The sequence below is a fragment of the Nelusetta ayraudi genome, unplaced genomic scaffold (genome assembly GCF_046127955.1).
Source record: "Nelusetta ayraudi isolate G7.1 ecotype Tasmania unplaced genomic scaffold, CSIRO-AGI_Nayr_v1 ptg000094l, whole genome shotgun sequence".
NCBI lineage: Eukaryota > Metazoa > Chordata > Actinopteri > Tetraodontiformes > Monacanthidae > Nelusetta > Nelusetta ayraudi.
Window position 1 is genome coordinate 1,612,970 of NW_027466144.1, and position 12,706 is coordinate 1,625,675.

At 43.9% G+C, this 12,706-nt stretch overlaps 2 protein-coding genes and 1 long non-coding RNA gene across 5 annotated transcripts; 2 read left to right on the forward strand and 1 right to left on the reverse strand.

Annotated features, from left to right (window-relative positions):
- The first annotated feature begins 1 nt into the window (after window position 1).
- On the forward strand, window positions 2-3,926 carry cdv3 (carnitine deficiency-associated gene expressed in ventricle 3). Of its 3 annotated transcripts, none has more exons than XM_076047490.1 (5): window positions 2-429; window positions 1,106-1,182; window positions 1,521-1,654; window positions 2,038-2,212; window positions 2,302-3,926. In XM_076047490.1, exons 1-5 carry the CDS (start codon window positions 244-246, stop codon window positions 2,426-2,428), a joined length of 699 nt encoding a protein of 232 aa, XP_075903605.1. In that variant the 5' UTR covers window positions 2-243; the 3' UTR covers window positions 2,429-3,926. The 3 variants fall into 3 exon arrangements, with proteins under 3 accessions (XP_075903605.1, XP_075903603.1, XP_075903604.1); XM_076047488.1 differs by having other exon boundaries at window positions 5-429; window positions 2,035-2,212; XM_076047489.1 differs by having other exon boundaries at window positions 6-429; window positions 1,109-1,182; window positions 2,035-2,212.
- A 983-nt stretch (window positions 3,927-4,909) lies between these two features.
- Window positions 4,910-7,259, forward strand: LOC142902390 (uncharacterized). Its single transcript, XR_012929081.1, has 2 exons — window positions 4,910-5,142; window positions 6,755-7,259. It is a non-coding gene; the product is annotated as an uncharacterized LOC142902390 (long non-coding RNA).
- Window positions 7,260-9,469: 2,210 nt separating this feature from the next.
- Window positions 9,470-11,767, reverse strand: myl12.1 (myosin, light chain 12, genome duplicate 1). Its single transcript, XM_076047398.1, has 4 exons — window positions 11,632-11,767; window positions 10,192-10,390; window positions 9,793-9,954; window positions 9,470-9,651 (listed from the first exon to the last, which is right to left on the reverse strand). The coding sequence occupies exons 2-4, from the start codon at window positions 10,373-10,375 to the stop codon at window positions 9,479-9,481; spliced, it is 519 nt and encodes a 172-aa protein (XP_075903513.1). The 5' UTR covers window positions 10,376-10,390; window positions 11,632-11,767; the 3' UTR covers window positions 9,470-9,478.
- Between the last annotated feature and the right edge of the window lie 939 nt (window positions 11,768-12,706).

The window sequence follows — 12,706 nt, forward strand, 5'->3', positions numbered from 1 at the left end:
AGTACAGATTTGTCAGATAGTCCGTGCATGGCATGGTTGACAGGGTAGCTAGCCGTTTAGCCGGTGATCGAGGTTGGACACTTTTATCAGCCTGCCAAGGAAACCAAAACGTTCCGATTCGGGACCAACTCCGCCTGCCCTGATTGATTAAACTACACTTGTCGTTTACTTGGCGGCCAAGTTTTGACATTTGTCATTGCTCGATTACGCTAGCTGAACTTGTTAACGTTGCTCGTTGCGAAAATGGCGGATCTACCACCGGAGAAGAGTCTGGACGATTTCTTTGCCAAGCGGGATAAAAAGAAGAAGAAGGAAAAGGGCAAGGGCAAGGAGTCTACCACTGCGCCCACGTCGGGTATGATTAAGAAGACCAAGAGGGAAAAGGACAAATCGGCGAGAAACGAAAATCCAGACGCACCGATCGAAAAGGTACCGTAATGCTGCTAGTGAACTTTTTTTTTCCGCTCCGCGCCTTGCTTTGATACCGGTGTCGTGTCAAATTGTGTATTTCCTTTCAAAGTCATCCTCCTGCCTCCTTAAACCCCCCACTTGTCCGTAGAAACTCGTCCAGACCTCGCTTGTGTGTGAGTGATACTGTTGCGTGTCAATTAAATCCTTTTCTATTTGACTGGGGAGGACACCGGTTGCTAGCTTACGTAGCATATGGTTTTCTTCTGCCATACATTCTCGTGTGTCACAAAAGTGGACATGACGCGTGCTTTTGGCCATTATTTTATTTTTAAGCTAAGATTATTAGACGTGTCGTGCCCTTCATGTTACATTTATTTCAACGTTGTTTCCGAACACCGTGTCAGTGGGCTTTTGTCATCCCAGACTGAATCGTGGCTATCTACTAGGCCGAGCCGCCATTTCTCATCACTTTGTTAGTATGACGAATCCTTTAGCTGCAAGTCGCACGAATTCGCGCTATTAACATCTAAAGTCGATACTTTAGACAACATAACTTTACATATGTAGTTCACCATTCGTGCTAGCTAGTGTCATCTCTCTCTTCTTTTTTTTCTTTCTTTTTAAGAAAAGAAGTAGCATTAGTTGTAGTAGCTGTGTAAAATTTGTCAAGTATTAATTGATTAATTTCTCCAAGGAGGACGAGGAATGGAAAGAGTTTGAGCAGCGAGAAGTGGACTACAGTGGCCTGCGCCTTCAAGCTTTACAGATAAGGTGGAAATAAAGTACATTTTACAGACAACAGGGGGGCAGCTGGCAGGTCCCTGCGGCTGCAACCCCTTCCCCCTACATAATTGTTATGTTAACAGAGCTGTGGCTCCAAAGCTATGTTAAGTTAAAAAAATTTCCATTGAGTAAAACCATGAAATTGCAAATTGAGTCTGCCTCACCAGTCTCTGATAAAGGATTTGTAGTATAATTGTCACTTAATGCCAAACACCAGGTTTCAGTATTTAGAATACTTGTACTACTACCTACTTAAATATTTTATTGATACTGGAAACTTGATCAGTGGATTCTCTGCGGACTGATAGCTGTCTGACTCGTTCTAGTGACGAGAGAGAGGAAGAGGAGTACGAGAAGGAGGAAGTCGGCGAGGACGGTGAGATCATTCTTGTCAGTGGAGACAAAGTGTCGGGTCCCTGGAACAAGTCCGGAGCTCCTCCGCCCCCTGCTCCATCCGTGGGTGAGTCTGTCAGCTGTGATGTAATGTGAGGTCACGCACGGCAGTCGTATTAGTTTGTCCAGTGTGGCCCATTTTATACAGATTTTTTTCAATATATTCCTTCCACAAAGCAGCTGTTACCACAGTGGTATTGTTTTTGTCATTGTGCTTTGTCATCATGACTTTTGTCAACCATTGAGGTCAGACGTTTTTTTTATGAGTACCAGTTGTGGTAAAAAAAAAAAAATCATAAGGAAAGACACTGTATAGACCTCAAAAGTAATAATACATATGTACACAATTTTTCTGATACTTGGACTTATTAAATAAAAAGGAACAAAACTCACACGTTGGAGTAGACGTAGAACTCTCTAAACTTGAATGTTTTGTTGCTCTTTTAGCAGCTTTAGAGGAAGAGGAGTTGTCTCCTGAGTCAAAGGCTCCTGGGGTATACCGCCCCCCGGGGGCTCGCCTGACCACAACCACCAAACGAGTGACCAACCAGACGCCTCCCGAGATCTACAGCGACGCACAGTTCCCATCTCTGCTTGCCACCGCCAAGCACGTAGAAACGCGCAAGTAAGTGCAGCCCAACGAGAGGCACTGGGGCTGTGACCGGGCCGATCGGGTCTCGCTGTTGTCTGACAGACGTGTAACTCCTGTTTCAGGGACAGAGAAATGGAGAAGACCTTTGAAGTTGTGAAACACAGGAATCGCGGCAGGGAGGAGACCGGCGGGGCTTCTATGCAGCATCTGCAGCTCGACAACCAGTACGCCATCCTGGGGGATAAGTAGAGGATCCCTTTGCCCCCCTTGGCCCCTTCAGCTATGCCCAGCCCCAGCTGATCCCAGCTGTGTTGTTGACTGCAGTCCTGACGGAGCTCATGCTGCCACATCGGTTAAAAATAAACACACACACACAAACACGCACACACGCACACACGCACACACGCACACACGCACACACGCACACACGCATACATGACTAGACAGTTACACTCCTCAAAGATTAATAACACACATGACACACATGGCCAACAAAACTGAAGGACTGTGTCCGCAGGGGCTGGTGGAAGAGGAAACCATTGGAAAGGCAAACTACACCTTAGAGTACAACACTGCAGCAAAAGACAGTGCTGTTGTCCTTTGTGGATTGTACTCAGAGCAGCAGTTGCGTGGCGCATTATTTTCCCCTGGACTTCAACTTTGCTTTGTTAAAGCCGCAGAGGTTCAAAGATAACTTTAGGCAAGATGATTTTACAAACGTCTGTGAAAATATATCTATTTTTTTGCAAGATCGTTATAACTGAATCCCTCACGGTGTGCTGGGGCGTTTTATTTGAGCTGCTGTTGTTGGGAGGCTTCGGATGCAGGGGACCTACCTCAGCAGTACAGCTGGTGGTGATGAAGTGGACTGAGCACCCCCCCCCCCCCCTTTCTTCCCCTGTGGCATGGGGTCCACGACAACCTTCCCACCTGCCTAACATCAGGCCTCCTAATTTCAAAGCTTGATGCCCTGTTCTTGTTTTGTTTTTTTTTTATGCCGATGCTCTGCTAAGATCTACAGACAACAAGCAATTGGTCGTCGCCCTCACTTAGAATTTTATCATAAAGTGGCCTTACTGACAGAAACGGCTCTGTCATCTGAAGAGAACCTTTTGCTTGTTGTCTCACTGGCCGCTGCCTCTCAACGTTTTGACAAAAACACCTGCAAACGAATTCAAAAAAAAAAATCAGAACGTTCTTTTGTCTGAGAATGTAGTGTTATCTTAGTTTGTCTCTGATTTCAATGACTGTCTATGGCATCGACAGTTTGATTTTTGCTGCTGTTGATTTATTTTGCCCACAGCAAAGTAAAGATCAAAGTCTGTTTCTAATCAGAAACGACAAACGCTTGACAGTGGTTCTCACCCGGTATGAACTGTCAAATGAAAGGAAATGGGGAAACTGCTTTGTTTTGGATGCATTTAATTCAGAACTCATTTTTTTATGAAGTGGTACTTCTCAACCCTGAGCATGACTTCATTCTCATCCATTGTCCCCGCCGACACTGAAAATGGCAAAGCATAATTTCTTGGAAAAAAGTTACAAAATTTGATGATTGACCAGATTAAACTAAGTTGTTTTTATGACCAGCGTTGTGCTTAAAAAAAAATGTGGAAAAACTGGATCCATGTTCTGTCTCTGTGTTCTCCATAAAGATGTGTGGGTCAGTGGATCACTCAAGACACTCAACATTGAAACGCGTGATAAGAAAAGCCCAACTAAACAATAAAACGATCTTGTGTTTGAAGTCTTGTCTGGATCTTTAACGGCAAAAAATCCTTATGATTATTATTATGTAATGAATGTGAATGCACTGTCACCTTGAATTGCCTCCTCAATTTCAAACATTTTGTTACATTTTGGCAAGTCTCTTATCTTGGAGGAGGAGGACATTCAGATTCAAATACATATACAAGATAGTAAAACCATATGCAGCTGAGGTGACGTAATTAGAGAAGATCTTAAACAGTACATGTATATATGATCCTGGTTTGTGCTGACAGAAGAAGACAACGGACGGTATTTCCTTGTTATCCTGTGGTAACAAGAAAAAACATAATTTTCTTCTTGTGATAAGGAATTCACTCTGCTTGTGGCAGTGTGATTTTTACCCTTCAACTATTGTCTCCTCACTGGTGGAACTGGCAGTGGCAAACAGACCCCGGAACATCTGAGGATGGACAAATTCAATTTTCTTTGATATTTTGTGAAATTAGTCTTTGCAGTGACACTCACCAGCAAGGAACGTGTTCTTGAAAATAAAAAATATATATATTGAAAGCCACGGTTCGTGGAACAGTTATTTGTAAATGTCATTTTTCGTAAGAAATGCAGCTTTCTGATTGAACTTTGAGGGACAGATCTGCTTCATGAGGCCGTCCTCCCTGCGTTCACTGCCCGTCCTTGATGGCAAGGGAAATGGAAAATAAATAAAAATGACTGATGGCACAAGGCTGCAAACATGAGGCATGAATGAATAAATGAATGACTTTATTTTGGTTACAACAAGGGGGAAATATAAAAGGAAAGGTTTAACATACAAGATCACGACATGTAACCAATAAAGGAGCAGGCTGAAGCCCAAGGCTTATATCTGCCTCTCCTCACCATCCGAAAACTGTAATAATCACGGATAACCCGGAACGTTTACAAGGCGAACAAAGAATTGTTCAGTTTGTTGAGCATGCGTGTGCTTTAGCGCCTCTGGTGGTTAGTGGCAGAATATTGAAAAGGTGACGCCCGTGTGACGTAAATATGTAAAAGACGTGGTGACGCTCTGAGGGAACGTCGTCAGGCTCCCGCAAGAAACAAACCGCTGCAAACAAAAGCACCAGACAAGTGGATCTACAGGATTGTCTTGGAAATTTGGAATATGTTAGAATTGGAAATGTTTGAACTGTTGTCGTGACTCGTGATTCAGGAAGCGGTGGACTTGATAAACTTTGCTCTGGGATGAAGACCAGGTAAGAACACCAGCTGCCGCGCATCACAATCAACGAGCCTCACGAACAAAACACGATGAAGCAACATTTGATTTGGTTTGAATTTAATGTTGCCAAAGCGCAATTCGGCTTTCAACATTAGTTTTACATCTTAATGTCTAATTCTTAATGGTGTCAAATGTGGGTATAGCAGGAAACTACACTTGAGGCGAAAAGTTGTTTAGCTTCCCCGACTCCTTCCTGAGATATATTTTATATGGTGGGAAAAGGCTTTTGGACACCATGCATTTGTAATGCTTTGCATTAAGAATCAGACTCGAATGCATTTTTTTTTTTTTTTTTTTTTTTTACGTGCAGTCAACCGCATGAGGCAGGCTACACACTGCAAGTACACTGCTCCGTTCAGCAATATGCAACATTGCAACACATCCAGAGTATAAGAACTGGAAGAATACACTTTTCTTATTTTGTCTTACTAGCAATGCAATCATTTCAATATGTTTATGTGCGTCTGATGCATTCACACCTTCTCAAAACACACACAAAAAGTCTCGGGCAATTATTTATTGACAATATTTGGAACTAAGTTCAGTTTTTCTTTTACTGTATTTTGAGAATCCTTGACACGTCTAACGGTCTTCCATTTGAAACTGTAGTGATTTAAATGTCCTGCAGTATCCAGGAAGAAAATCAACATGTTTTATATGCACAGAAAATGTAAATGATTTTTGCAAAAACTTTGTGGGGTTAAAGTTGTGCTTTTTATGGTGTGAAACAACAAGGTCATAGATATTTAATCTATACCGATAGGTGCTGACATGGGCAAAATATTTTTGTTAGATTGTCTGATGGTCTGTGTGTTCTCTCAGCATCCTCAACAGCCAGCTCTTCCTTTTTGGTGTGAGTGAAAGAAATATTCACTAATAATGCTGAAGTTAAAATTTTAACTGTTAAAGTTATAACCCAGCATGACTCAATTTGAGCTCAGGCTATAGCCGTGAGTCCTCTGGTCTGTATCTGAGGGCTTTGGGTTCCAACCATTGACAATCTGGTCAGAACCTGTATTTTTATCATCCCTACTGGTAGATATCACTGTTCCATGCCAGAGAGCATTGGGCCCCAGCTGCTGAGAAGCTGGTCTGTGCCTTTAGCATCAGAAATCGTTGATCTGCGCCAGGGAACGTCTGTTCCCAACTGTTTCAAAGCTGCTAACCTGTATCTTTTGCACCACTAGTGGTAGAGACCATAAGTCTGTGCCAGTGAGCTTTTTATGTCCTAGCCACTGAACGCTGCTTAGAATGTGTGTCCTTCATGCCCCTAGTGGTAGAGACCAATTGATCTATGTCAATGGGCATTGATCCATAGAGACCACTGATCAATGCCAAGAAGCACGGTGGAGCTGGTCAGAACCTGTATGTTTTGCACCCTCAAGTGGTAGAGACCATAAGTCCGCTGCAAAGCTGGGCTGAATACAAAACCTGTATCTTTTGCTCCCCCTTAGTGGCAGAAATCATTGATCAGTGCCAGGTAACTTTTGTTCCCAACTGTGTCAGAGCTGCTAACCTGTATCTTTTGCACCCCTAGTGGTGTGATTCTGACTGATTTGTTTGTTTTCTCTTCATCTTTTTTTTAGGTCATTATCGATGCTGGATTGGAGACGAATTGACTTTGGGCCTCCAACTGTGAAGCTTGTAACTTTAGCACCCCTTGTGGTTGAGACCGCTGGTCCACGCCATGGAGCACTGAACAGTTTGTGAGAACCCGTGTCCTTGGCCCCCCTAGTGGTAGACTTATGGTACCATGCCTTTGAGCTTTTCCTCCCAGCCACTGGCAAAACTGGTTATAACCTGTCTCTTTAGCACCCCTAGTGGTTCAGACCAGGTATCTGTGTCACGGAGCACAGTGGTCTCGACCACTAGGGGTGCTAAAGATGCAGGTAATGACCAGCTTTCCAGTGGTTGGGAGAAGTTCACAGGCATGGACCAACTGTTCTCGACCACTAGGGGTGCTAAGGATACAGGTCGTGATTAGCTTGACACTAGCAGATACCCATTGGCTCTTTTGTTTGGACCCCTTGAAGAGTCTTTTGTGAGTCATTTGCTGTTTAAAGTTCAATAAAGCTTTTGCACAATGTCAATAAGGTGTCAAACTCTCTGTTCCCTCTTCTGTCCAATAGAAAACTAGTATTTACCAGGTCACGCCCACTTTTGCTACCATTTTGTGTAGAAATGGGCGTATCCATTTAGACCACGCCCACTTTGACAAAATTGTGCTGCAAGTGGGCGTGTCTCCCAAAGCACGCCCAGTTTTATGCAAATATTTGCTAATTTATGTTAATTTCACCCCTGTCCACTGCTGGATTGGCAAATGTGGGTGTGGTTATTGTGTACACAATAATTATGCATGGTTATGGAAATAAGGTGGGTGTGGCTAAAAGGGGTAGCACCAAAAAAAAGCTCACTTTTTTTTTGTACCCTCGCCTACCGGGTCTGCCTGCAGTGCTCTCTACTGCCACCTTTTGACAGCAGTTCCAGTTCCGTACTGGATGTGCCGTTTTATCCCAGGTTGTCACACTCTCTGGCCCCGCCCCTTGGCCAGTTTCATTATCCCGGTTGGTCACATTCTCTGGCCCCGCCCCTTGGCCAGGTTCAATGTCCCAGGTGGTCACACTCTCTGGCCCCACCCCTTGGCCAGGTTCAATGTCCCAGGTGGTCACGCTCTCTGGCCCCGCCCCTTGGCCAGTTTCATTGTCCCAGGTGATCTCGCTCTCTGGCTCCCTGGCCAGTTGTTCAGGTCCGTGTTTCATCTGCTCTTGGTTCTGGATTCGAACCAGGTTCAGGCTGTACCAGGCTCGTCCACAGGTTCATATTAGCGGACTAACCATTACGCCACCAGAGCTCACAGGAGGAGTCGTTCTCAGGACGCCTTCATCCTTCATTTTTGGCCAGTGGACATTAAAAATAAAAAAAGCACTGCCTCAGGCTGGATTTGAACCGTCAGTCTTTGGCTTTGCAGCCAAATTTTTAAAGGTTGAGCTAAACGCTCAGTGAAAAGAGCTGTTCTCATTGCACATGTATCTTTCTTTTTTGTTAAGTAAAATGTTTTCCTTTGTGTCATGTTTAACAGGATTTGGTGGAAAAAATGACGACGGACTGTGGTCAGATTTGAACCAGCGACTCTGGCGTTCAGAGTCCACGTCTTAACCTCTGAGCTATTCTTCAGGTGTTTGCTTGGCTTCTCCTGGTGCTTTCATCCTGCTTCTTTGACCATTGCACTTTAAAACATGTCACTGTCTGTCTTAAGATTTGAACCACCAACTTTGGGATTCAGAGTCTGTCTTTTAACCGCTGAGCTATCTGCCCTGAGTGCACGGCAACTTTCCTGGTGCCTTTCTCCTTCTATTTCAGCCTTTGGATGGAAAAGAATCTTTGTCAGCTCCAGGAATTGAACCAGTGACCTCTGGACTCCCAGCTCAGCTCTTCCCCTCTGAGCTATTTGGCCTGTGGTGAGATAAGTTCTCCTGGTGCATTTATCTTTTATTTGGCCATTGGCTGATGTCTCCAATTTTTTGTGGGAAAAAAAAGGCGACGTAAGATGCAGGTAATGACCAGCTTTCCAGTGGTTGGGAGGAGAATGTGCTCATGTTTACATGAGCTAGAGGCCACAATCATCCACACATTAAGTTTTGCAATTCAACATCACACCACCAGGGTAAATAATGGATTGGTAATTGATGTGCTCCACACAGGGTATTTTACCATATGGACTTTTCACATCACCTCATTCAGCAAACCTTTGACTTGTTTCAAGAAAGAATGCATGGGCAGTGGGGTTGCACTTGTTGAGTCAATGCACCAGGACTGATTATTACCATGACGTGTCCCAACAAGCCCAGGAGAGGAAAAAGCTGCAGCCCAAGTATTTGAAGTTACGTCAGGAAGGAATGAAGACAGAGTAATGCAACGCATGTCTTTTTTAAATGTAATTTATGGAATGGAAACAGCAAGGTACATCTTGATAGAGGGCTTTATTTAAAAAGTTTATATTATAAAATGTAAAAATTCAGCTAAACCCGATCAAAGGGATTGAAGACTTGAGCTTTCAGGGTACTGCATTCTCGCATCTTTACATGACAGAAAAACAAAATTTTAACAACCGATTAAACATGTTTCTTTTCCCAAGATGTGCACAGTACACAGCACAAGTGCCAGAATTTACCAAGAGGAGTGAACAGTTATTGCTTTGGTTCGTTTGAAAAGGGTGTTTAAACTGGTAATGGAACAGGCTGATCTAGCTGAGAGAGGGGGCAGCGAGGAGAGAGAGAGAGAGAAGGGGATCGATGGCATGGTTTTTATTTTTAATCGTCTTTATCCTTGGCACCATGCTTTAGAATGCGAGTGAACTCCACATAGTTGAAGTTGTTTTTCTTGTCAATGGGGGCTTCTCTGTAGAGCTCGTCCACCTCTTCGTCTGTAAACCGGTCACCCATTGTTGTGAGCAGCTCCCTGAGGTAGTCTTCCTGGATGAAACCTAAAGCAAAAAAACAAAAAAAACAAACAAGTCAGCTTCAGTCAACATTGGTGTCACTGAAGTAATACACATCATTTTAAGCAAAGAATCTCATTAATACTCAAAGTACACCATGTATCAACGCAGGTTAGGGGAACTCACCCGTCCCCTCCTCATCAAAGCAAGCAAATGCATTTCTGATCACATCTTCAGGGTCAGTGCCGTTGAGCCTCTCGCCAAACATTGTGAGGAACATGGTGAAGTTGATGGGCCCAGGTGCCTCGCTCATCATGGCGTCCAGGTAATCATCAGTTGGATCTTTACCTGCATGATAGACAAGCAGTTGTATACTCTATCTGCAGTTTTATAACATTCAGCTGGAGCAGCTCATTCGCTGACACCATCAGACAAACAATTAAAACATGTTTGTTGAGCCAGGCTGCTGACAGCAAACACTGCAAGTGCACACATCCAAAAAAGGCAAAGTGAACTGCTCGCAGCCTTTTCCTCCGGCATATTGTTTGAGCTCATCCTCAATTTTTAGAAACGTCGCCGACTCACCAAGGGACGCCAGCATGTCGTGAAGGTCCTCTTTGTCCACGAAGCCGTCCCGGTTCTGGTCGATCATGTTGAAGGCTTCTTTGAACTCCTGGATCTGGGACTGGTCAAACATGGCAAAGACATTGGAGGTGGCGCGCTGAGGGCGCTTCTTTGTGGTCTTTCCCTTGGCCTTCTTGCTCGACATCTTGACTGTTTATTTCTGGAAGAAAGTGAACAACACATGTTGGTACACACCCACCCCAAGTACTGATTGGCAGTGAATCCCTTCAACTTGTCTGTGTAAATAATATTTTTTTTATGTCCAACAATTCAAGGAATGTGTAAACACTTTAGTAGCAAAACTCATCATTTCTTTGCATCGGGGCAAACTATATGTTCACCAACTCAAAATAGGAGCACATCATTTGTGCCGAGCACTCTTTTCCCCAGTGAACTGTCCTTTGCTGAGCTATAAATGGAAATGTGTTCATCTTTCTCAAGTTGATCGGTTCGCTGCCGACACTCTGGGCAGGAAACTACTGCTGTGAGGATGATGCCCTTATCAGGACATGCCTGGATGCAGTGCTGGATGCATCATTGCGCTGATACAGTCAAGTTTGGAAGGTCGGCTGCTCATGGAATTCACTACACTCTATAAAGCCGCCTGCCACCCTTTTTAGGCTGGACAATGCTGCATGTATGACAGTAATATCACTCAACCAAGACAATATGATATAAATAGACACACGCTCATGTTTAGAGCTACGGCTGCAGCTATTACGGACAATTACTTATGTGAAATAAAGATTACAGCTGCTTGTTTTGAACGCTGCCCGCGTGCGGACCGAAGAATGGTTATTACAAAACCATCGCGAAATCCTCATTTCATCGACCAAACGGATCAACGAGAACGACAATCACCGACTACAATTATATGATGATGATAAAGTTACATGATGCGTCATATTACACAAGTACATGGGTTTGTCTTCGACGGTAGCCTATTTTCATTTTAGGCGTGACACACCTCCAAGTCCACCGTCAGACCAAGCGCAGACGTTTCATAGATACGCTGCAATAATTTGCGGCCTAGTCGCAGTAATGGCCCGTCTTTTCAGTGGAGTCGTAGAATTCAGAAAACTAAATGCACAACACGGCCCAACAACATTTGTGCGTTCGGTTCAGTGTGGTCGATGTTTTAATCGAACGATGTCAAAAACGAACAATATCGATAATGTACCCTCAAGTCGATTAACGACGGTCGACACCGACTCCTGAGCGGTGCGGCTAACAGCTAGCCGTGTTTTCAAGGCGATCAACCGAAAACTGAATTCAGTACAATTACGGCGCAAACCGTAGATATGAGGTAGAGTTGTTTCGTATTGGGCAACCGTAATGAAGCCAACTGTGGCTGACTAAAAACAACAACAACAACAACAACAACCGAATTCAAAGTCTTACCTGACAGCAACGACGATACTGACGGCTAACTGCGCGCTCCTCTTTTTCTCAACCACCGCCCTTCACTTCCTGATCGTACGGTCGGGCCCGGAGGGGGACCGTTCAGAGCGAACCAATCGAAGGAAACAGGGGTGTTTCTGCATAGTACAAATATAGTAAAGTCAACAGAACAATCCGTGCGCATGATTCGTTCACATTACGTGACACAATAATTGAATTTAAAAGTACTACAATTGAAAAAATATTGTCAGGTGTCCCGTGACACGTCAAAATGAGTGCGCGTAAAATTTAGGGTGGACGCACGCACCCCCTGGGCTAATAAGTGTAATTTGAGCAAACACTCCCTTGCCTGCGTTGACATTCCTGGATATGGCCTTTTAAGGGAAGAAACAATCTACCGCCCTGGGTATTGAGCGCCCAGGCTCAACTCTTCAATGAATTCCTTGAGGAAACACAGGCGATGCAACACATGTGGAAAACAGCCCTAATAAGGAAAACGGCCATTATACCTATACATATATAGAGGAAATGAATGCATTATATTCTGCCATATTACAATGACAGAATAAATGAGTAAGACTGAATAAATATATATTGATTAAATAAAATTAAAAATAACGATGATTTAAAATAAAAAAAATAAAAAAGCTCTTAGATATATCATCATAGTCACTTAATGCCTTGTCCAGCCAAAAACAGCTGGTACCCTTTGTCATTGCTTTAAAGGGAAGCTTACTATGCCGAGGGCTTAAAGGCATAATGTGGGACTGTTGACTCACATGTCAAACAATCCACATCTGTCCCTTTTCTTCAGTTGGCAAGTGACATTCAAGTATGACAACAAAATGGGTAGCTGCACATGAACAAAGCGCGCGCGCGCGCAGCGCACGCACGCACGCACACACACACACACACACACACACACACACACACACACACACACACACTTTCATTTAGTTGTTTTTGTTAATTTGGTCGTTAAATGTAGTCTAAACGTTCACCGCTAGAGGGTGCCAGTTCAGCAGAAGAAATTTAATGCAGACGAACCATAGAAGTCGATTTTCCTGGAGAGATT